This window comes from Ctenopharyngodon idella, chromosome 7 (genome assembly GCF_019924925.1).
Source record: "Ctenopharyngodon idella isolate HZGC_01 chromosome 7, HZGC01, whole genome shotgun sequence".
NCBI classification, from domain to species: domain Eukaryota; kingdom Metazoa; phylum Chordata; class Actinopteri; order Cypriniformes; family Xenocyprididae; genus Ctenopharyngodon; species Ctenopharyngodon idella.
Window position 1 is genome coordinate 13,106,134 of NC_067226.1, and position 24,692 is coordinate 13,130,825.

A 24,692-nucleotide genomic window follows, 5' to 3' on the forward strand; every position below is an offset into this window, starting at 1 on the left:
CCAGTTTAATTTGGTTACGAAATCTTATGGGCGGTCGGCATTCAGTGGCTGTCGGGTCTGTTCTGTCATGAGATTTCAAAGACGGTAAGTCTTGGTCCTTGGTTCTCTTCATGAGATTGCAAAGGTGGTCGCTTTTGTTCGTTAATGAGATTTCACTGACGGCCGGTCTTGGTCCTCTTTTCAAGATCGCAAAGGCGGCCGGTTCAGTCCTTCACGAGATTTCACTGACGGCTGGTTTAGTTTGATTACGAGATCTCACGGGCGATCGGCATTCAGTGGCTGTCCTCTCTGTTTTGTCATTAGATTTCAAAGACAGTAGGTCTTTGTTCTCTTTACAAGATTGCAAAGGCATCCGGTTTTGCTCCTTCACGAGATTTAACTGACCGCCTGTTTAGTTCGGTTACGAGATCTCATGGTCGGTCGGCGTTCGGTGGCAGTCGGCTCTATTCTGTCATGAGATTTCAAAGACGGCCAGCCTTAGTCCTTGGATCTCTTTACGAGATTGCAAAGGCGGCCGGTTTTGTTCCTTCACGAGATTTCACTGCAGGCCGGTTTAATTCGGTTACGAGATCTCATGGGCGGTCGGCGTTCCTGTCATGAGATTTCAAAGAGAGTAGGTTTTGGTTCTCGTTACGAGATTGCAAAGGCTGCCGGTTTTGTTTCTTTACGAGATTTAACCGACTGCCGGTTTAATTCGGTTACGAGATCTCATGGGCGGTCGGCGTTCAGATGCTGTCGGTTCTTTCCTGTCATGAGATTTCAAAGACGGTAAGTCTTGGTACATGGTTCTCTTAATGAGATTGCAAAGGCAGCCGGTTTTGTTACTTCATGAAATTGCAAAGGCGGCCGGTTTGGTCCTTCACGAGATTTCACTGCCGGCTGGTTTAGTTCGATTAAGAAATCTCACGGGCGGTCGGCATTCAGTGGCTGTCGCCCCTGTTTTGTCATTAGATTTCAAAGACAGTAGGTCTTTGTTCTCTTTACAAGATTGCAAAGGCATCCGGTTTTGCTCCTTCACGAGATTTAACTGACCGCCTGTTTAGTTCGGTTACGAGATCTCATGGTCGGTCGGCGTTCAGTGGCTGTCGGCTCTGATCTGTCATGAGATTTCAAAGACGGCCGGCGTTAGTCCTTGGATCTCTTTACGAGATTGTAAAGGCGGCCGGTTTTGTTCCTTCACGAGATTTCACTGCAGGCCGGTTTAATTCGGTTACGAGATCTCATGGGCGGTCGGCGTTCCTGTCATGAGATTTCAAAGACGGTAAGTCTTGGTACTTGGTTCTCTTAATGAGTTTTGAAAGACAGCCGGTTTTGTTACTTCATGAAATTGCAAAGGTGACCTATGTTGTTCCTTCACGAGATTTCACTGACGGCCGATCTTGCTTCTCTTTACAAGATTGCAAAGTCGGCCGGTTTTGTTACTTCATGAAATAGCAAAGGCTGCTGGTATAATTCCTTCATGAGATTTCACTGACAGCCCATCTTGGTTCTCATTACGAGATTGCAAAAGCGGCAGGTTTTGTTTCTTCACGAGATTTCACTGCTGGCCGGTTTAATTCGGTTACGAGATCTCATGGGCGGTCGGCATTCAGTTGCTGTTCAGTTTCTTTCCTGTCATGAGATTTCAAAGACCGTGAGTCTTGGTACTTGGTCCTCTTAATGAGATTGCAAAGGCGGCCGGTGTTGTTCCTTCACGAGATTTCACTGATGGCCGGTCTTGCTTCTCTTTACGAGATTGCAAAGGCGGCCGGTTTTGTTACTACATTGCAAAGGCTGCCGGTATTATTCCTTCACGAGATTTCACTGTCGGCCGGTTTTGTTACTACATTGCAAAGGCTGCCGGTATTATTCCTTCACGAGATTTCACTGTCGGCCGGTTTAGTTCGATTACGAAATCTCACTGGCGGTCGGCATTCAGTGGCTGTCGGGTCTGTTATGTCATGAGATCTCAAAAACGATAGGTCTTGGTCCTTGGTTCTCATTTCGAGATTGCAAAGGCGGTCGGTTTTGTTCATTCACAAGATTTCAAAGACGGCCTGTCTTAGTCCTTGGTTGTTTTTACGAGATTGCAAAGGCTGTCGGTTTTGTTCATTCACGAGATTTCACTGACGGCCGGTTTAGTTTGATTATGAGATCTCACGGGCGGTCGGCATTCAGTGGCTGTCGCCTCTGTTTTGTCATTAGATTTCAAAGAGAGTAGGTTTTGGTTCTCGTTACGAGATTGCAAAGGCTGCCGGTTTTGTTTCTTTACGAGATTTAACCAACTGCCGGTTTAATTCGGTTACGAGATCTCATGGGCGGTCGGCGTTCAGTTGCTGTCGGTTCTTTCCTGTCATGAGACTTCAAAGACAGTAAGTCTTGGTACTTGGTTCTCTTAATGAAATTGCAAAGGCAGCCGGTTTTGTTACTTCATGAAATTGCAAAGGCTGCCCTTGTTATTCCTTCACGAGATTTCTCTGTCGGCCGTTTTAGTTCGATTACGAGATCTCACGGGCGGCATTAAGTGGCTGTCGGGTCTGTTCTGTCATGAGATTTCAAAGACGGTAGGTCTTGGACCTTGGTTCTCTACATGAGATTGCAAAGACGATCGGTTTTGTCTATTCATGAGATTTCACTGACGGCCGGTCTTGGTTCTCTTCACGAAATTGCAATGGCGGTCGGTTTTCTTCCTACATGAGATTTCACTGACGTCTGGTTTAGTTCGGTTATGAGATTTCATGGGCGGTCGGCGTTCAGTGGCTGTCGGCTCTGATCTGTCATGAGATTTCAAAGACGGCCGGCGTTAGTCCTTGGATCTCTTTACGAGATTGTAAAGGTGGCCGGTTTTGTTCATTCACGAGATTTAACTGCCGGCCGGTTTAATTCGGTTACGAGATCTCATGGGCGGTCGGCGTTCAGTTGCTGTCGGTTCTTTCCTGTCATGAGACATCAAAGACGTTAAGTCTTGGTACTTGTTTCTCTTAATGAAATTGCAAAGGCAGCCGGTTTTGTTACTTCATAAAATTGCGAAGGCTGCCGTTGTTATTCCATCACGAGATTTCACTGACGGCCCGTCTTGGTTCTCTTTACGAGATTGCAAAGGTGGCCGGTTTTGTTCCTTCACGAGATTTCACTGTCGGCCGGTTTAGTTCGATTACGAGATCTCACGGGCGGCATTCAGTGGCTGTCAGGTCTGTTATGTCATGAGATCTCAAAGACGATAGGTCTTGGTCCTTGGTTCTCTTCACAAGATTGCAAAGGCGATTGGTTTTGTTCATTCACGAGATTTCAAAGGCGGCCTGTCTTCGTCCTTGGTTCTCTTTACGAGATTGCAAAGGCGGCCAGTTTTGTTCCTTCACGAGATTTCACTTCCAGCTGGTTTAATTTGGTTACGAAATCTTATGGGCGGTCGGCATTCAGTGGCTGTCGGGTCTGTTCTGTTATGAGATTCCAAAGACGGTAAGTCTTGGTCCTTGGTTCTCTTCATGAGATTGCAAAGGTGGTCTTTTTTGTTCATTAATGAGATTTCACTGACGGCCGGTCTTGGTCCTCTTTTCGAGATCGCAAAGGCGGCCGGTTTGGTCCTTCATGAGATTTCACTGCCGGCTGGTTTAGTTCGATTAAGAAATCTCACGGGCGGTCGGCATTCAGTGGCTGTTGCCCCTGTTTTGTCATTAGATTTCAAAGACAGTAGGTCTTTGTTCTCTTTACGAGATTGCAAAGGCGGCCGGTTTTGTTCCTTCACTAAATTTAACTGACCGCCTGTTTAGTTCGGTTACGAGATCTCATGGTCGGTCGGCGTTCGGTGGCTGTCGGCTCTATTCTGTCATGAGATTTCAAAGACGGCCAGCCTTAGTCCTTGGATCTCTTTACGAGATTGCAAAGGCGGCCGGTTTTGTTCCTTCACAAGATTTCACTGCCAGCCGGTTTAATTCGGTTACTAGATCTCATGGGCGGTCGGCATTCAGTAGCTGTCGGGTCTGTTATGTCATGAGATCTCAAAAGACGATAGGTCTTGGTCCTTGGTTCATTCATGAGATTTCACTGACGGCCAATCTTGCTTCTCTTTACGAGATTGCAAAGGCGGCCGGTTTTGTTCCTTCACGAGATTTAACTGACGGCCAGTTTAGTTCGGTTACGAGTTTGCAATGGCAGTCGGTTTTCTTCCTACATGAGATTTCACTGACATCTGGTTTAGTTCGGTTATGAGATTTCATGGGCGGTTGGCGTTCAGTGGCTGTCGGCTCTGTTCTGTCATGAGATTTCAAAGACGGTAGGTCTCGGTCCTTGGTTCTGTTTACGAGATTGCAAAGGCAGCCGGTTTTGTTCCTTCACGAGATTTCACTGACGGCTGGTTTAATTCGGTTACAAGATCTCATGGGCAGTCGGCGTTCAGTTGCTGTTGGGTTTGTTCTGCCATGAGATTTCAAAGACCGCCGGTCTTGGTTTTCTTTGCAATATTACGAAAGCGTCTGGTTTTGTTCCTTCATGAGATTTCACTGCCGGCCGGTATAATTCAATTACTAGATCTCAAGGGCGTTCGGTATTCAGTGGCTGTCGGGTCTGTTCTGTCATAAGATCTCAAAGACGGTAGGTCTTGGTCCTTGGTTGTTCTTACGAGATTGCAATGGCGGTCGGTTTTGTTCCTTCACAAGTTTTAACTGTTTAGTTCGGTTACGAGATATCACGGGCGTTCGGCGGCTATTAGCTCTGCTCTATCATGAGATTTCAAAGAAGGCCGGTCTTGGTCCTTTGTTTTCTTTACAAGATTGCAAAGGCAGCTGGTTTTGTTCCTTCACAAGATTTCACTGATGGCCTGTTTTGCTTCTTTTTATGAGATTGCGAAGGCGGCTGGTTTTGTCAGCTCTGTTCTGTCATGAGATGTCAAAAACGGTAGGTCTTTGTTCTTGTTTCTCTTTACGAGATTGCAAAGCCAGTATGTTTTGTTCAATCACGAGATTTCACTGACCGCCGATTTAGTTCGGTTACAAGATCTCATGGGCGTTTGGCATTCAGTAGCTGTCGTCTCTGTTCTGTTATGAGATTTCAAAGACGGGCAGTTTTGTTCTTTCACATGATTTCACTGCATGCCCGCTTAATTCGGTTACGAGATCTCATGGGCTTTCAGCATTCAGTGGCTGTCGGGTGGCTGTCACTGACAAAGCCGACTGCCTTTGTCTTCGAAAGCTCGTAAAAGAGCGAAGGATCAAAACCAGCAGTCTTTGTCTTTGAAATCTCATAAGAGAGCGAAGGAACAAAACGGGCCGTCTTTTGAAAGCTCATTACAGAACAAAGCCGACTGCCACTGAGATCTCTTAACCGAACACAACCGACTGCCTTTGTCTTTGAAATCTCGTAAGAGAGTGAAGGAACAAAAGCGGCCGTCTTTGTCTTCGAAATCTTGTAAGAGAGCAAAGGAACAAAACCGTCCGTGTTTTGAAAACTCATGACAGAACAAAAGTCCACCGCCACTGAGATCCCGTAACCTAACAAAACCAGCCAACAGTGAAATCTCATGATGGAACAAAACCGATCGCCTTTGTCTTCAAAATCTCGTGAGAGAGCGAAGGAACAAAACCGGCAGCCACTGAGATTGCGTAACCGAACAAAACTGGCCGTCAGTGAAATCTCGTGACGGAACAAAACCGACCACCTTTGTCTTCGACATCTCGTAGGAGAAGGAAGGAACAAAACCGGCCATCTTTTGAAAGCTCATGACAGAACAAATCCGACCACCACAGTGATCTCGAATCCGAACAAAACCGACGGCCTTTGTCTTGGAAATCTCGTAAGAGAGCGAAAGAACAAAATTGGCCATTTTTTCAAAGCTTATGAGAGAACAAAGTCCCACTGCCACTGAGACTACGTAACCTTACAAAACCAGCCATCAGTGAAATCTTGTGACGGAAAAAAACGACCGCCTTTGTCTTCGGAATCTCATAAGAGAGCGAAGGAACAAAACCGGCCGTCTTTTGAAAGCTCATGACAGAACAAAATCCTAACGCCACTGAGATTGCGTAATCTAACAAAACCAGCCATCAGTGAAATCTCGTGACAGAACAAAACCGGCCATCTTTTGAAAGCTCATGACAAAAACAATCCCACCGGAACTGAACACAACCGACGATCTTTGTTTTCGAAATCTCGTAAGAGAGCGAAGGAACAAAACCGGCCGTCTTTTGAAAGCTCATGACAGAACAAAATCCTAACGCCACTGAGATTGCGTAACCTAACAAAACCAGCCATCAGTGAAATCTCGTGACAGAACAAAACCGGCCATCTTTTGAAAGCTCATGACAAAAACAATCCCACCGGAACTGAACACAACTGACGATCTTTGTTTTCGAAATCTCGTAAGAGAGCGAAGGAACAAAACCGGCTGTCTTTGTCATCGAAATCTCGTAAGAGAGCGATGAAACAAAACCGGACGTCTTTTGAAAGCTCATGACAGAACAAAGCCGACCGCCACTGAGATTTTGTAACAGAACACAACCGATGGCTTTTGTCTTCGCCATCTTGTAAGAGAGTGAAGGAACAAAAGTGGCCGTCTTTTCAACGCTCATGAGAGAACAAAGTCCCACCGCCACTGAGAGTACGTAACCTTACAAAACCAGCCATCAGTAAAATCTTGTGACGGAACAAAACCAACCGTCTTTGTCTTAGAAATCTCGTAAGAGAGCAAAGGAACAGAACCGGCCATCTTTTAAAAGATGATGACAGAACAAAGCCGACTGCCACTGAAATCTTGTAACCGAACAAAACTGGCCGTCAGTGAAATCTCGTGACGGAACAAAACCGACCACCTTTGTTTTCAACATCTCGTAAGAGAGTGAAGGAACAAAACCAGACATCTTTTGAAAGCTCATGACAGAACAAAGCCGACCGCCACAGAGATCTCGTATCCAAACAAAACCAACGGACTTTGTCTTGGAAATCTCGTAAGAGAGCGAAAGAACAAATCTGGCCGCCTTTGTCTTCGAAATCTCGTAAGAGGGCGAAGGAACAAAACCGGCCGTCTTGTGAAAGCTCCTGACAGAACAAAATCCCACCTCCACTGAGATTGTGTAACCTAACAAAACCGATGCCTTTGTCTTTGAAATCCTGTAAGAGAGCGAAGGAACAAAATCGTCTGTCTTTTGAAAGCTCATGACAGAACAAAGCCGACTGCCACTGAGATCTCGTAACCGAACACATCCGTCAGCCTTTGTCTTTGAAATCTCGTAAGAGAGCGAAGGAACAAAAGCAGCCGTCTTTTGAAAGCTCATGACAGAACAAAGCGACTGCCACTGAGATCGCGTAACCGAACAAATCTGGCCGTCAGTGAAATCTCGTGACGGAACAAAACCAACCACCTTTGTCTTCAACATCTCGTAAGAGAGCGAAGGAACAAAACCGGCCATCTTTTGAAAGCTCATGACAGAACAAAGCCAACCGCCACAGAGATCTCGTATCCGAACAAAACCGACGGCCTTTGTCTTGGAAATCTCATAAGAGAGCGAAAGAACAAAACTGGCCGTCTTTGTCTTCGAAATCTCGTAAGAAAGCGAAGGAACAATACCAGCCATCTTTTCAAAGCTCATTACAGAACAAAGCCGACTGCCACTGAGATCTTGTAACCGAACACAACCGACTGCCTTTGTTTTCGAAATCTTGTAAGAGAGCAAAGGAACAAAAGCGGCCATCTTTTGAAAGCTCATGACATAAGAAAACTGACCGCCTTTGTCTTTGAAATCTCGTAAGAGAGTGAAGGAACAAAATCGGCCGTCTTTTGAAAGCTCATGACAGAAACAAGCCGACTGCCACTGAGATCTCGTAACCGAACACAACCGACGGCCTTTGTCTTTGAAATCTCGTAAGAGGGCAAAGGAACAGAACCGTCCGTCTTTGTCTTCGAAATCTCGTAAGAGAGCTAAGGAACAAAACCGGCCGTTTTTGTCTTCGAAATCTCGTAAGAGAGCAAAGGAACAAAACTGGCCATCTTTTGAAAGCTCATTACAGAACAAAGCCAACTGCCACTGAGATCTCGTAACCGAACACAACCGACTGCCTTTGTCTTCGTAATCTCGTAAGAGAGCGAAAGAACAAACCCGGCCGTCTTTGTCTTTGAAATCTCCTAAGAGAGCGAAGGAACAAAACCAACTGCCTTTGTTTTCAAAATCTAACGCGATCATTATAAAGGTGTTTAAACAGCAAGACACATCCACTTGCTCATATTTGACAATCGGAATATCAGATATTTCATGTCATAGCTAACAAATTTGTGAATATTTTGAATAAAAAATGAAAAATGAAATAAAAGCAGATTATCAGTCATACAGCGCTGCGGTGTGTGATGTGACAAGCAATGACACGTCACCATGGAAACAATAAAGTGATACGTTCTAAATAACAAAACTGACACTGAAAACCGACTGTCATTGAAATCTCGTCACAAAACAAAGTCAACAGTTTGAAAACCAACAGTTTGAAATCTCATAATGGAATAAAACTGTCTTTGAAATCTTGTAACAGAAGAAAACCATCCGTCATTGAAATCTCATAACCGAACAAAACCGACCGTCACCGAAATCTCATAAAAGGACAAAACCGACTGTAATTGAAATCTTGTAAAGGAACAAAACTGACCGTGATTGAGATCTTGTAAAGGAACAAAACTGACCGTCATTGAAATCTTATAAAGGAACAAAACCGACTGTCATTGAGATCTCGCAAAGGAACAAAACCGACAGTCACTGAAATTTCGTAATGAAAAAACTGACAGTCATTGCGATCTCATAAAGGAACGTAACTGACTGCTATTGAGAAAGAAACAAAAAAGACCATCCTTGAAATCTCGTAATGAAACAAAACCAAATGTCTTTGAAATATTGTAAAAGAACAAAGAAACAAAACCGACCGTCTTTGAGATCTCGCAATTAAACAAAACCGACCATCATTGAGATCTCGTAACTGAACAAAACCGACCATCATAGAAATCTCGTAGAGGAACAAAACCGACTGTCATTAAAATCTAGTTAAGAAACAAAGCAGACCATCATTAAAACCTTACTAGGGAACAAAACTGACCATCATTACAACCTCATAACCTAGCAAAACCAACTGTCATTGAAATCTCATAATCGATTAAAGTGACCGTCATTAAAACGGAAAACTGACCATCATTGAAATCTTATAAAAGAACAAAACAAACTGTTAAAAAAAAAAAAACAAAAAAAAACAAAAAAAACTTTCAATTAGACACACAGACATCAAGAACCAGCCTGTGAATCTCAACAGTGGTGACCATCAAAAAGCATATTGCAGTGCATTCTGGGTACCACCAATCAAAATTCACCCATGGCTCCTATCATGTATTGCTGCATGAATAAATTGAGCTTAATTGTCTAACTTCCTTTATTCTCACTATTTTATTTTTTGCCATTTTTATGTGATTTATTAGTAGCTTGTTTTCTAATGTTCAGAGATAATCTGTTTATCAGAATATTTTGCTTGTCACCGTTGTGAGGAACAAAGTGACCATCATTGAAATCTCATCGCAAAATGAAACCGACTGAGATCTCGCAACTGAACAAAACTGACTGTCACTAAAATGATATAATGGAACAAAACTGATCAGAAGATTTAAAAAAAAAACCACAAAAATTACTCTAAGATGATATACAAGGACATCAAGAATCAGCACTTGAATCTCAACAAAGATGACAATCAGAAGTGTCATGCTGCAATGCATGCTGGGAACAACAGTACAAAACTCCCAGCAAGCATCACAGCATGAATAAATTATGCAGCTTAATTGTCCTATTATTTTCTTTGATTCTAACTATTTGGTTTTATTTTTTTGCTGTTTTTTTTTTGTTCTGTCTTTTAGTAGCTTTTTGTTGATGTCCTGGGTTAATCTGTGATTATTTTGTTGTCACCATTGCTGAGATTCATATGCTGATTGCCCATATATCTGTGTTTGTCATTGTAGTTTACCGTTTTTAGTATTTTGTTGATAGTAGTTTTATAGCTGAAAAACGGTGAAATGATGCAACCTTGGCATATTTACAATTAAAACATTTAGTAGTTTGCAAACCAACCAGAACTGAAGAGTTAATGTCATTATAAAGCATTTTCACCACATTGATAAAAGTGCACCAGAACCCAAAAACTCTTTAAGAGATTTTATCAAACAATTGCTAAAAATATTACTAAAAAACTATTTTTTCATCAAATGAATCCCCCCGTTTGTGCTTTAAAAATAATTGTGTACTTAAAGGTGCAATATGTAATATTTTCTGTCCGCTAGAGGTCGCTAGAGACCTATTTAAAACAAAGGGGTAGCTTGATGACGCTAAGTTCGAGTGCGGAATCTTGGGACATGTGGTCTTCACCTCAGTGGCCGGTGGAAAAGAACTGGGATAGGACTCAGGAAGAAATCATGTTCATGGATGTGATTATTAACGTTACTGTAATATGAAGCAGAGCAGGACCGAATGCTGTGGGAGCTTAACGAGCAGCAGCTGCTGATACAACTGCAACGGCATTCTGGCGTTCTGTTGCGCATGCGCAAAGTTAACTGCTATTTCTCGACGTTCTACTGTAACCGTCTACTACGGGAGAATAGCCGATTTGCTGTAGTCGATAATACATGACAGGTTAGATAAGTAAATGTTATGTTCTATGGTTATGTGGTATTTTAGTTGTATCTGTATGTCATTTAATGCCAAAAGCAACCATTCTCTTGCTTTTATTTACATGTAATGTATTATTTACTATGTCAAATGATTAAATAATCCACGCCGTCCTCTTTGTTGTTGCTTAGCGATTTTTGCGTTCTTTAGCTACGGCAGTTGACAGTTTACTTCCGGTCGCCGTTGCCGTTCCATCAACAGCTGTTGCTTAAAGTCCCTATTATGTCACAGTCGCCGGCGCCGCTTCCGCTTTTCCGGTCATGAGTATGAGGTAACGCAGCGCTGTTTATCATATTACATACATTTGAGTGTGTTGAAAATGTTGTAACGTTACTCTGAGCGTTCGCTCGGCGGCTGCTGTAAGACACTTGTTGCACACTGCAGTAAGCTAGATGATTTTAGAATATCATATTAAATGCTGGATGGCTTGTTTTGATAAATGGCATGCAATTAATTTTAAAACGTATTGTATGATGGAGAAAATTCTGTATTACTGTTACTAAAAATAAAGCTGCATCTGATTATGCTATGTTAGCTACTTGACAAAATAGTGGTTTTCTCTGAGGCATGGTAAAGCATGGTACTCGCAAAAAATCAAGAAAATTTGATTTAAACAATAAGACTAAACGTGTTGAGCTATATAACAATAATTAGTTTTCTGTCTATAAATATATCAAAACAGTTGTTCCCTTGCCTATTAAAACATGTAAATATTAAAGCATCTTTGGTGTTTCCATGGTTTCTACAAAATAAAACCGGAAACTGAGGGTAACGCAATTGACAGGCGACTCCTCACACGTCCCAGAGCCTTGGTTAAAATTGCAATTTTCTCACAATTTACAAATAGTTGCCAACATTTGGGATATTGTAAGTACTCAAGTGAACAAAATATATAACACTGGCCTAGTGGTTTTTGGATATTTTACTGTAAAATTCTTACATATTGCACCTTTAATTTAATTTTAAAGTTGTTTAAAAATGTATCTTGTAGGGGTGTGGTGATATAGCCTACTTAAAGGGTTAGTTCACCCAAAAATGAAAATTCTGTCATTAATTACTCACCCTCGTGCCGTTTTACACCCGTAAGACCTTCGTTGATCTTTGGAACACAAATTAAGATATATTTGTTTAAATCCGATGGCTCCGTGAGGCCTACATAGGGAGCAATGACATTTCCTCTCTCAAGATCCATTAATGTACTAAAAACATATTTAAATCAGTTCATGTGAGTAGTGGTTCAATATTAATATTATAAAGCGACAAGAATATTTTTGGTGTGCCAAAAAAAACGAAATAATGACTTATTTAGTGATGGCTGATTTCAAAACACTGCTTCAGGAAGGTTCGGAGCGTAATGAATCAACATGTCGAATCATGATTCGGATCGCGTGTCAAACCGCCAAACTGCTGAAATCACGTGACTTTGGCGCTCCGAACTGCGGATTCAACACGCTGATTCATTACGCTCCGAAGCTTCCTGATGCAGTGTTTTGAAATCGGCCATCACTAAATAATTCATTATTTTGTTTTTTTTGGCGCACCAAAAATATTCTCGTCACTTTATAATATTAATATTGAACCACTGTACTCACATGAACTGATTTAAATATGTTTTTAGTACCTTTATGGATCTTGAGAGAGGAAATGTCATTGCTCCCTATGTAGGCCTCACGGAGCCATCAGATTTAAACAAAAATATTCCGAAGATTAACGAAGGTCTTAAGGGTCTGGAACGCCATGAGCGTGAGTAATAAATGACATAATTTTCATTTTTGGGTGAACTAACCCTTTAACTCACGAGACAAGACAATATACAAAATTGGGCTCACGAGAACGAGACAATATTTTAACACTATTTTTTTAAAGAAATCTTCATTGATGAAATATATGAAAAATAGTCTTTTATTTGACTGAAAGTCATAAAATGCAAGTCAATGCAGGTGCATTTTGAAATGTTTTAATCATCTTGTAATGACTGTCACTTCAGTTGAGTATGAAGTCTGAGTATGAATTATTATATCCTGTAAAAGACAGAACAATAACTGAACAGAACAAAAACAAGCACTGTAAAAGGTTTTGCCACAAACTCAACTCTGTCATGCTGACATCACGAGGCTTTTTACCTCATGTTTTAATATCGTGACATCTTGTGGCATGAGATCTTTCTTGTCACACCCCTAGTATGTTGTTTAACCCAGTCATAACTTAATTTAGGTTCTAATTATTCATATGAATTATTCATTATGGATTTGTGATTTCTGGAACCATGTTTTACATTGTTTTTAAATTCCAGGGAATGCTCAAGTTGCAAAAGCACTTACAATGTCACAATATGCAATATAGGACACTGAAATGTGTTCACACTTCTCAGTGTCTCAGTTAACTTTTCAAAGCACTAGCATTCACTCCGTATCCTTCCACATTAACACAAGACTTATGTTTCACACATTCGACTGTCAATTGTATACTGCAAGTTTTCAAGATGATAAAGGATTTGTTTCTGTATATTGGAGAAACCAAGTTGATTATAATACTTTTAGATTTATTTTGTGTCATTAATGCATCATAGAGAGAGTCAGGTAAAGTAGTCTTTCAAAGATTTCATGCAATGCTTTTGGTAATAATTGGGTCCTATCTGTAATACTCTACATAGGAGCGTTCCAGGAAGAAGTATCTGTGTGGTGAAGGGTGTTTGAAGTTCTGAAAATCCAGGGAAAAGGGGAATGGAGATAATGTGACATGGGCCATTGGTAGAGAGAGGAACCGAGTGAAACCCATCAACACAGGTCGATATGGCAATGGTGGCAGCAGGCGTCCTGTTGGTTTTAACGAAGATGTTATAAACCAAAACCTTTGATACAATACAGTACACTAAATTACAGTATAGTACAGACTTCAAAACTGCAGAGTGAAAGAATTATTTCCATATTTCTTATTTGAGGCTGCTTTTTGTATAGGTAAGATTCCCACTTGAACTGCACATTAAAAACTAACTCCTTAACATCTTTTATTGCCACAGACATAATGGATTGATATAAGTTATTATATATGCAACAAATGAATTCTGAAATTCTACAATATATACTAACCTTGAGGCTCCCGTATCCTAGACATACTGTACGTCTCTCCCAGGCGCTGAATAGGCTTCAGTCTAAATACAAATACAGAAATTCCTGATCATTGTAAACCCAGACAACACTTCTTTTAAAGAGCATTTCTTGGTTATGCAAACTATTACAACACAGATGTATCAAGTATTTTAATTATATTTTTTTTTGTTAAACTGGGACATTGATCCCCCCCCAAAAAAGCTTGTTTTTCTTTAGATATTTGTCAATCTTAAAGGGGACCTATTATGCAAAATTTACTTTTACATTGTTTTGGGTTTTTTAACATAATTATGTGTTCACAGTGTGTGTACACAACCACTCTATTATGGTAAAAATCCATCCACTCGTTTGTTATTTTCCCCATAAATCAGAAACAGTGTCTCAAAATTTGGCTCACTGCAGAGCCAAATGATGTCCAGCTCCAGTCCATGTATTGGGTGGAGCTTGACCTAGGACCTAGGCCGTTCAGGACTTCATCCATTGTGACGTCACAACGAAACAGACCCTGCACACGACTTGCAACAGAATCAACTGTCCGCCATGTTTATCTCCTCTAAAGCATTTAACCCTCTGAGCCCAGTGAACACTCCGGCACTTTCTGCTGGATTTTCTCCTCATGACAGCGGAAACAACTTAAAATACTCTGTCATTTTTGGCCATACAGATTAGTGTAAGATATCATTATGAAATATAAAGGGTCTACTTTTATTTGTGTACACTCACAATAACAAAAAAACCTTGTGTTTTTGTAAAATGAAGAAAATCAACAGGGTGCGCTTTCAGCTGTCTCTGTCTCCGCAAGAAACTTTCTGAAACATGTTTGAATAATTAACTGAAACTCAGCTAATATTTATCATACAGACATGAAAGATATGTCTTTAGAAAGCTTGAAGTGTCTACTTTTAAAAAACAAATATTCTCTGTTTATGTAATCAGTATGAAACCAACAAGAGATACAATCTTCTCTGCCTGGCTTCATTATCTGTAATGTGACACCTACACTATCACAGTCACCAGCACTACGTTTCCCAGCATCCCTCCTGTTCATCACCTGCACACGATCATCAATCACCCACACCTGAAGGCCATCACCATCATTACCACTCATCAGCACTCCCTTCATAAGCAGCACCATCTTCACCACAGTGTCCGGTCTTGTATGTTCCATGCGTTTTGTTGCGGTGCGTGTATACCTGTTCCTGTATTATCTCCTGTTGGATTACTAAGTAAAGACTTGTTTGAAAATTATTTTCTTCGTTGTGTGTTCCTGCGCAAGTCCCGTCCTGTGGCGAGGGAGTAGGTGTTGGAGTCTATGGGCAGGTCAGAAGCCCCACCCGTCACTGAGAGTGAGCCTCAGAACACCAACATCGACTCAACCCTTCATCTGCCTAACCATTCTATACTGGACTCACTGGTCCCTCTCCCACCTCCTCTCCTAAATGTTTTGGTCAGTTCGTTGTCCCAGTCTTCTCCCCAGACCCCAGCCATGTCTGCTGTCCTGCCTGAGCTGTCCCCCATCAGTCCCGCTGTACTACCGTTGTCTCCTCTCAGTAACGTGGTTACGTTGCGGGCCTACTGTGAGCCACCTTCATCTGGGCGTGAGGATCCCGTGGCTCTGCCTCCAGCTTCTGTCCATGTCACTCCACCTCGACCCGATGCCCTGACTCCTCCACCTGCGCTCCTCCCACCCTCGACGTTTGATGGGACCTTTGAGCTTTTGGCTTCGCGGAGCTTCCTCGAACCGTCGGCTTCACCCGGGTCGGACGTCACGTCACCTGCGCCATGGACTTGCGGGCCGTCTGTTGCTCTCCGGCCCTCCACCCCTACAGCTCTGGCTAGCTCCGCCCTCCCCCAGGCCCAACCTCCATCCTCGGTCGCTCCAGCCCTCCGGATCCCTGCATCCATCTCGGGGGGGTCGTCGCTGCGGCTCTGTCGTGGTCATCTGGGTCGTCGGCGTCGATCCACTCCATCTGCGCCGTGGGTTCCTCCTCCGTCATAGCCGTCGCCCTCGCTCGTCCCCAAGGTGGTGCTGAAGCTGTCACCACCATGGCTCCTCCCTCCAGCACCGCCGCCGTAGTCCACCATCCTGGCTGGGGACTGGGCCACCACCTGGCTCATCCTCCAGCTCGACCGTCCTCCTCCTGAGCCACCTCCAGCATCATCCTCCATCTCACCACTCCGTCCACCTCCAGAACCCCCTCCAGCCCTCCCCTTTGGATGTTCCATTACGGCGCGAGGACGCGCCTCGCCGGAGGGGGATGTACTGTCACAGTCACCAGCACCGGAACTACGTTTCCCAGCATCCCTCCTGTTCATCACCTGCACATGATCATCAATCACCCGCACCTGAAGACCATCACCATCATTACCACTCATCAGCACTCCCTTCATAAGCAGAACCATCCTCACCACAGTGTCCGGTCTCATATGTTCCATGTGTTGTGTTGCGTGTATACCTGTTCCTGTATTATCTCCCGTTGGATTACTAAGTAAAGACTTGTTTGAAAATTATCATCTTCGTCGTGTGTTCCTGCGCAAGCAGCAAGTTACACACGCACAGCCTTTGACACACAAATCGTCCATGTGCGAGGCAAGCTAACCTGTAAACATCCCCATCACCTCAAAACAAAGCATCAGCTTCATCATGATTCCTCTGCTTTTCATTGAGCTTGGAAGACGCGCTGTGAGTTTACCTTAAATTTACCTCAGAAGAAGAACACAATTGATATCCTTACATTAGTTATCGTGTTATTGTTATATAAACTGTAACATGTCAGAATGTTTAGACAGTGTTTAAACACTTATGATGTGCATGTGCATTTGAAAAGCAAAACACTCACTTCATAATGTCATAAGGGTTTGAAATAATTTTCATGTTATCTAAAGTTGCTTATCACAGAATGAGGCAGACAGTATATTATATAAAAATAAAAATAATAACAGTTAAAAATAACAGTTGTCAGTAACAGTAAAATTATTATTCATATTATTATTTTATGCAGCCCAAGTAGGCACAACAAACTTGGTGGTCTTTATATTTTTTTTGTGAATTTTAAATCACAATTTTAACCAGAAAAATAAAACAAAAAAACAAACCAATGTTTTGTTTGTTGTTGGAAGAGTATCTGAAGCATGAGCTGTAAAGGCTCCACCCTCTTCTAGAAAGCGGGGTGGGGAGCAGCAGCTCTACACACATGAAAACAGCATATTTTTGCTTCCTCCCAAAAAGGGGCATTTACAGCATGGTATAATGTGTCACAAGTCTGCTGTGTTGTATTTCTTAGTTTGACCTAGTTTTCCTGAGTTGTCTAATTAGTCATTTCCTTCGCCTGTGTCCTGTTAAGTTTCTTTGTTTGCCTCATGTATTTAGTCCCTGTGTTCTCCTTCATTGTTTGTCCGATCTTGTCAATGTATGCGTCTATGTATTACGTTTAATGTCTGGATTTGCCTTTCTCCTGTGGATTTATTAAATATGGTGTTTTTGGAATTCTCCCTTGTCGTGCGATTTACTAAACATACCGTTACGTGGCAAAATGATCTTTGGAGTAATTTGAGCTGAAACTTCACAGATTCATTCTAGGGACACCTGAGACTTATATTACATCTTGTTTAGAATTTTTTTTTTATTTTTTTTATTTTTTTTTATTTATTTTTTTAAACAGACTATAGAAAAAGTTTGGATTTAAATGTAAGATTTTTGAGATAAATGAGGTACATTTTAAATGTAGATAAGCTGACTGAAAATATACAAAAGACTAAACCAAATGATAGAGGGTGTTCCTGTATCAGTATGACATACCTAGCCAAGCCTGAAGGCACAATGATAGCACCTTTCCTGCCCTCTGGTGGAGGTGGAGGTGGATGTGGCCAGGGCTGTTTGGCTCTTTGCATGGAGCAGAAATATCGAAGCACCTCCACAGGAGCGAACACACTCTGTACTCCTTCACTGCGCAAGAACACAGACCCTTTGTGCACCTGTGAAGTACAATAGAAATGCACCTTTCGCTTTCCTCAAATATCTCTACCAATTTGATATCTTCTCGTTACCCTGTACTTTCTGGTCCAGGTAAGCAGCCAGTGGCTGGCCATATCTCGAAGAATGCAGTGCTGGTTAGGCTGATGCTCTGTCAGAGAGTCCCAGGAATCTAATTCTGGACATAACCACAGTTCAGCCTCCTCCACACCCAACCTTTGCAATACACACAGAACTAAAGCCCTGCCAGAGACATAATGAAAGAATGGTTAATTCCCACAAATTATTTATTTTAATTTTGTATATTTTACATTAATACAGGAGGTCCAATGGCAATTGAGCTTGGCAATTGAGCTACCAATGGCAATTGAGATGCCACTTTGTTTTAAAAAGTGGTGGGAACAGTTTTAGGTCACCCTAAAACACAAACATGAAAACTCCTGCTCAATAATTGGATGTTCTGCAGTTGATACATCCCTGTCACAAACTATTTCATAAAGTATTAATGTGGGACATGGGGGAAAAAAAAGTGTTGAAAGTGCCTATGTAATGGAATATAAAACTACATTATATTTTGTATTGTGTTAAACATGCATTATTCCTTACTTAAGATCAACTTGTTTATCTGCCAACATGGCCAGTAGCTCCACAACGGTGTCAAAACTGTCAGGACTCAGATACACCATCAAATTTAGCAGCTCACCAGCAAAATGCTGTTCCTCCCTTGTCTGCAGAACACATATTCACATATTAATACATATTTTTATATTGAATACTTATCTGTAGTGTTCATGAAGAATTCATACATCTTACGTGATCTGTATTCATACATGAAAATAAAATGAAACTTTATAAGTTGTTACCAAAATGTATTTCAGTCATGTCTCTATGTATTTAATCTACTATCACAATTTGATTCACCATGTTTTTGTTAATGCAATTTTGCAGGCAAACCAGCAGTCCTTTGCTGAGAGATTCTTTGTCTAACACCTCCTGCTGAATTAACATGAGTAATGCATTGACAATACTATTCTTCTGAGCCATGCTGCAAGACATCATGAAGTCCAACAGATGCATGCAGAATTCCTTGGGGCCTAAAGAACTTGAAACACACTGAAAACACAAAATTAACATAGAATGATGCAGAAATTAACTCAAACTAGAAGGAAACTGATATCAGTGTATATATTCACTGTGTACATATTAATGGAAGAGTTCTTTTGCTGTCTTATTGTGTCTGTAATTGTTCTTACACTCAAATCAGGGAACATCTTTTGAAACCACTGCTCATCCACAAACTGCAGGAGGAACTCTGGCAGATATGATGACAAGAGTGGAGGAGGCAAGGATGTGGGTTGTTTAGGTGGAAAGGGTGGGGCAGGGGGCGGTGAAGGTGGTGCAGACTCGGAGGGTGGAGTCGGTGGGGGTGTAGGATGCTTTATTGGTGGAAGGGACTTTGGTGGCTGTGAAGAGTGAGCATAAATTAAAAAAGAGAAAACAATTAAGTGGTTATGTGACATCATTCCATACCTTTCCTAAAGTGCAATTATATTTACCATTGCACAGCAAAATTTTGGGGCAAAATATAATTTCAACTGGAATTTACCATGCTCACCAACAGAAAGCTGCATGGTTTGAAAGTGACTTGTGTGTGAGTTTTGCTTCTTTGTGAGTTTTGCCTCAATAGCTATGCTAATGACAATGGACAATATCTTATTTGCCTGCAAAATTTTGCTGATGTAACCACACTTTTATGCAAAACAGTCAGCAGCAGTAAACTCTACACACAATGAATCACTATATGAGTTTTGTTATTTTACTTAAAAATTGTGTGTGACTAGAATTATTATAAAAAACACAAACAGGGTATATGTGTTTCTCTGCTGTTGGTGTGGGCGGAAGAGGGCTCTTCTGTGTAGATGGAGTCTCTATGATGGGTGTGGGTGGTACAGGGGTGAGTAAAGGTGGGACAAGGGGTGGTGAAGGTGTTGCAGACTCGGAGGGTGGAGTCAGAGGGGGTGTAGGACGGTCTGTTGGTGGAAGGGGCTTTGGTGGCTGTGAAGAGTGAGCGTGAGAGAGCAAATTTTTAAAAAGAGAAAACGATTAAGTGGTTATGTGACATCATTCCATATCTTTCTTAGTGCGGTTACATTTGGCATTGCACAGTAAAATTTTGCAGGCGAAATCCAGTCATTTCAATTGGAATCCACACAACTGGATATTTCAAATGAAATGAAATGAAATGAAATGTTCCCCATGCAGATTTCGCTCATGTTGAAGTTGGTCACACAAATTCGCCATGCTCACCACAGAAAGCTGCTTGGTTTGAAAGTGAATTCTTTTTGAGTTTTGCTTCATACATTGCTATGCTATTGACAATGGACAATGTCTTATTCGCCTGCAAAATTTTGCTGATGTAACCACACTTCTAGACAAAAAGTCAGCAGCAGTAATCTCTTACACACAATCACTATATGAGTTTTGTTATTTTAGAATAAAAAACTAGAATAAAAAACACAAAAACATCCTAACAAGATATATTTTTTCTCTGAGTTTCTTTGCTGTTGGTGTGGGTGGAAGAGGGCTCTTTGTAGATGGAGTCTCTATGATGGTTATAAGATTAATGTCAGCCTCTTCCCTCCCCTTCTTATTCTCTTCTTTAGTATACAAGAGTTGCACTTCATCTAGTTTGATCTGCTCATGGGAAGAAAAAACAAAAAAAACACACACAATTATTCCACTATTATTGAATTATACACTGTGCATTCGCACAAAACCAGAATTTTAAGTTGTTCAAAACCTGATAAAGACATATTTTCTGTTTTGGTTTTTGATTATTTATATGGAAAATATTGACTGAAAAGACAGTACAAGTGAATGGCTTTGATGAACATACTCTCATATCAGGGGGTTGCCTGTAAATCAGACGCAGGTAATTATTGAAAGCCTCTTGTTTGGTTTGTATGGTGGCTGGTTTTCTCCTTCTGCACTCAACCGCTCCTTTTTGCAAGGATTCCAGATCTTTATGTCTTGCCATGAGTGCCCCAAAATCCTTTAAGATAAATATATGGATGAGCTCTGACACTCAAACACATTCTTACATATATTTGATACTTACTGAATCTTTTATCTTTTCAAGCCTTTCAGGACCATCCTTCTTAGCAACATGGCAACTCTCTGTCCTAGAGATAGGTGTTAAAAGTGAAGAGTAAAAATATTGATGTGTATTTAGGTATGTGTACTTATTTGAGCAGAAAGTTACCTGCATTTGTGGCTCATGATTTGGATCCAGGATTTGGGTAATTCAGAGTCAGGATCACATTTCTCAGTGGGTGATAAAGTGAATACATTAAAAATTAATGATTAATTTTGTTTGAACAGACTATACCTCCTCTGTTCTAGAGTAAACCTAGAGTAAAGTATTTTCACTCAACCATTATTCTGGACTGTGTTTAACATTAGTGTTTGCAAAGACATCAAGAATCTGACAACTCTTCAAGAAGGTTTGACAAAAATTATTTAAAATCAGCTGATTGCTGTCTGATAACATAGGTTAAGCTGTACTTGTGCCCTGCAGTTGGGAGGAAGTAGCTGTGTGTGTGGGATTCTGTAGAGGTCTCCTGTGATGCCTAATAGCAGGTCTCCACCCTTACAGTATGCCAAACACTCTGGCTCTGCGTTCAGCTCAAGAATTCTGAAACAAACACCACAAAAGCACAGATGCACAGATAATCAAAGTTTGAATTTTTATTTTACATAATAGACAACTAAAAAGTAGCACCTGTCCTGACCTAAGAAGGCGATTTTCCATATCCCAGATTCGTACAGTCCCATCCTTACTGCTTGAAGCAAACACGCTCAGCTGATAACATGCACAGATCCCTGGGGACACATCAGCAGACTGTCTATTATCCTAAACGTGTCGGGGTGTGGTATACTTTGATTAATTAACCAACATGAATCTCATGAAATCTGTTTAGATCATAAATCATCCCAAAATTATGTGTTGTATTTTTTTTTTTTTTTTTTGTTATACAATTATTTTATTGAATTAAAATCAGCATAGATTAAAAAGCAGTTAAAACATTTGGAAAACTAGCCTATTGATTGTGTTTTCTCGTTTTGTTTGAGTGACAATAAAAGCTTTTTTGTAATACTAGATATCTCTACAAAAGTGGTTCTCAAACAGGGGGCTGGGACACACTAGGGCAGTGGTCGCAATAGGCGGCCCGCGGTCCAAAACTGGCCCACCAGCAAAAATATCTGGCCCGCGCCCGCAGCCACATTATTTTGATAGCGGCTGGTTCTGAAATAGATCTTCGTCTCGTAGTGCCGTCTAATATTATTACCGTGTCTACACCAGACGCTTAAAGCTAAAAGCTGTCTACTCTGAACTCGACAAACCGATCGTTGCAAAGACTACGTCAGAAATAGAACGGGGAATGCGTTTACTGTCGGGAATTTGTGTTGCGTCGCGCCGCATCCAGTGTAGTCAATATCACTGATTATAATGGGTTCTATTATCATTTGACGCGTCGCAATGCGCCGCTCGCGTCCGCCGTAGACACGGTGTTACATTCTTTGCAAACAACGACAACTTCATTGCAGATAAGTCACACCGGCTTTGCATTCACAAAACTAGGAACGCATTGTCTTTCTATTCTTCTTTGTATGCCCTATTTTCTCTGTCAACTTTCCTCTTTAGACTCTTTGATAGTGCCATTTTCTCTCACCAGCTAGCTTAAATGTTAACATCACACGACGTAATAGCGTACCTTCAGCACACAAACAATTAAAAAAAATGTTTAAAAAAAATGCAGTTTAGTATGTGAGGATGCCAAGGAAGTGTAAAAGCAGGCTACGTCAAATAATTATTACAAACAAATTAAAATTATACACATTTATTAGGCCTGTTCACAATATGGACAGAGGAAATAAAACATAGTTTGTTAAGAGCATGACTCAAACATGGGCTTATTCAAGTCCTCTTTTATTTTTTGAGTTATTTTTATCCATTCCGCATCTCCCACATGTGTTTTAGCAAGGCTGTGTTGCAAGTTGGTGAATGAAGATACCAGGTTACGTGTCATTACTCTGCTTTTTTAATTTATCCAGTGTAAAACCCAGACACCGCTACACAAATGTGGCTTTTTGTTAATGACTGTCCTACTACAGGATTTAACACAGAGTAACATCTCACTACCAGCTACGAAAGACACTGTAACAGTCTGTCACAGGCAATTCTAGTTGTATTTTGCATTAATTAATTTCTTAAATTATATTTTGACTATGTTCTGGCCCACCATCTAGTGGCGAATTTTTTTTTTTTTGGCCCGATGTCAAACTTAATTGCCGACCCCTGCACTAGGGGGTCTTAGCACACTTTGAATGGGGCTGTAAAATGCATTTAAATGATTTAAAATGAGACAAAATAAGCTTTAAAATAGGCTAAAACAGCTAAAAAACCAAACAGATTTCTTTTTATAATTTGTTCTCTGCCATTTTCATTTAAGAACCAGGGTATCCATAATTTTTTTTTGAAGGGACACCACTTATGGAGGTGGTTGTGGGGTACTAACCCCACAAACTAACCCCCAAATAAAAATAACGTCCTCCATTACCTAGCTTACACTAAGTTCAGTCTATCAGTAAAAGTCATTTTAGCAGAAGGCTAAAAATGTATACTTTGGACAGATTTCCCCAACCACCCTCACAGATCTGCACGATTCGCCTAGGCCAAAAGACAACAACTTCATTTTGTACCTACAATATTCTAAGATTAGAGTAAACTTTATAGTTACCTACACAATGTGTAGAATACTGGATATCAATAAAACATGTAATCAAATTACTGTATATTTGAAAGGATTATTGTCAGTTTCACTCAGTTTGGACTTTGTTTTCCTGCTTGCACCATTTCCCACCACTAGGATGTTGTCATGGTTTTTGATTTGAGTCATCACTGTCAGCTGTGTGTCATTAATCAACTCGTTTGCACATGTATTTAAGTTCCCTTGTTTCTGTTCACCATTGTCAGGTATCGTCCGTGTTACGTGTGTGTGATGCTCTTGTTTGGATTTACCTTTGGATTTATTAAAGACTGCATTCTTTCTTCATCATCGTGTTTGTATTTGATCTTTGACACAGCGAGTGTGACAATTATTGCCACTTCCATAGAAATCAGTGTATACTTTACAAACTATAAATGTTTTTTGTTAGTACTTGTCAGTATTTTAATGTCAGAAACATAAAATAAACATTATGGTTGAAAATACTGAACAGTTGTGATATATGCTCAGAGCCAGCCAAAGTGCGAACACAGATTTGAATTTAGCAGATAATGTGATGCATGACAGCCTCATGGTCTTGGGATAATGAATATGAATTTTTCTAGTTATGTATAATATTTATAGCTATATATATATATAAACATTCCATTATCACAAACCACTGAAACATCATGTAAATTCATTGGTCATAAGGTGTGTGAACCCTGAAATACATTTAGTTATATTTAACCTGGAATTATGGAAATTAATTAAATTAATTGTAATTATTTTAATATATTGCCACTCCAAGTTTCTGTAAATAAACTACAAATATTACAAACCGCCTTCAAATATTGTCTTCAACAGTGAGAGGCCTTAGAATCTGGTAGAGAACCACTACTCTAGAAGGTCTAGAGGTGATCTAAGGGTTGATCTAATTCACTTGAAGCATGGCACCTTGAAGGAAGATTTTACAGTCTCTAACCTGTGATTTTGTTGTGATGCTCTTCATTGGGTTGCTGGTCAGATCGGCTTTGGCTCTCTAAACTGTACTGCACCATGCTATAAGTGTCGTTTTCTGGATCTTGTAAAGCGAGGGCGAGTTGTGTTCCCATTAGTGCCAACAAAATAGGAGGCAGATCACACAAAATGCTGAAATGGAGACTCAAACACTGCTGAGCACATGGGA

At 40.9% G+C, this 24,692-nt stretch overlaps 1 protein-coding gene across 1 annotated transcript; it reads right to left on the bottom strand.

Annotated features, from left to right (window-relative positions):
* Positions 1-12,493: 12,493 nt before the first annotated feature.
* Positions 12,494-24,497, bottom strand: LOC127516704 (uncharacterized). Its single transcript, XM_051901534.1, has 14 exons — positions 24,489-24,497; positions 21,300-21,429; positions 20,998-21,059; positions 20,854-20,917; positions 20,632-20,787; positions 20,268-20,429; positions 19,599-19,790; positions 18,989-19,198; positions 18,657-18,848; positions 18,342-18,463; positions 17,810-17,978; positions 17,562-17,737; positions 13,742-13,803; positions 12,494-13,468 (listed from the first exon to the last, which is right to left on the bottom strand). Exons 3-14 carry the CDS (start codon positions 21,012-21,014, stop codon positions 13,284-13,286), a joined length of 1,707 nt encoding a protein of 568 aa, XP_051757494.1. The 5' UTR covers positions 21,015-21,059; positions 21,300-21,429; positions 24,489-24,497; the 3' UTR covers positions 12,494-13,283.
* Between the last annotated feature and the right edge of the window lie 195 nt (positions 24,498-24,692).

What these genes read in the sequence shown, in the direction of transcription:
- LOC127516704 (XM_051901534.1), bottom strand. An exon ending in TCAGAGAAAAAATATATCTT is followed by an intron (nt 19,791 to 20,267) that starts GTTAGGATGTTT and finishes CACTCTTCACAG; the next exon opens with CCACCAAAGCCCCTTCCACC. An exon ending in GTGCCTTCAGGCTTGGCTAG is followed by an intron (nt 13,804 to 17,561) that starts GTATGTCATACT and finishes ATTTGTATTTAG; the next exon opens with ACTGAAGCCTATTCAGCGCC.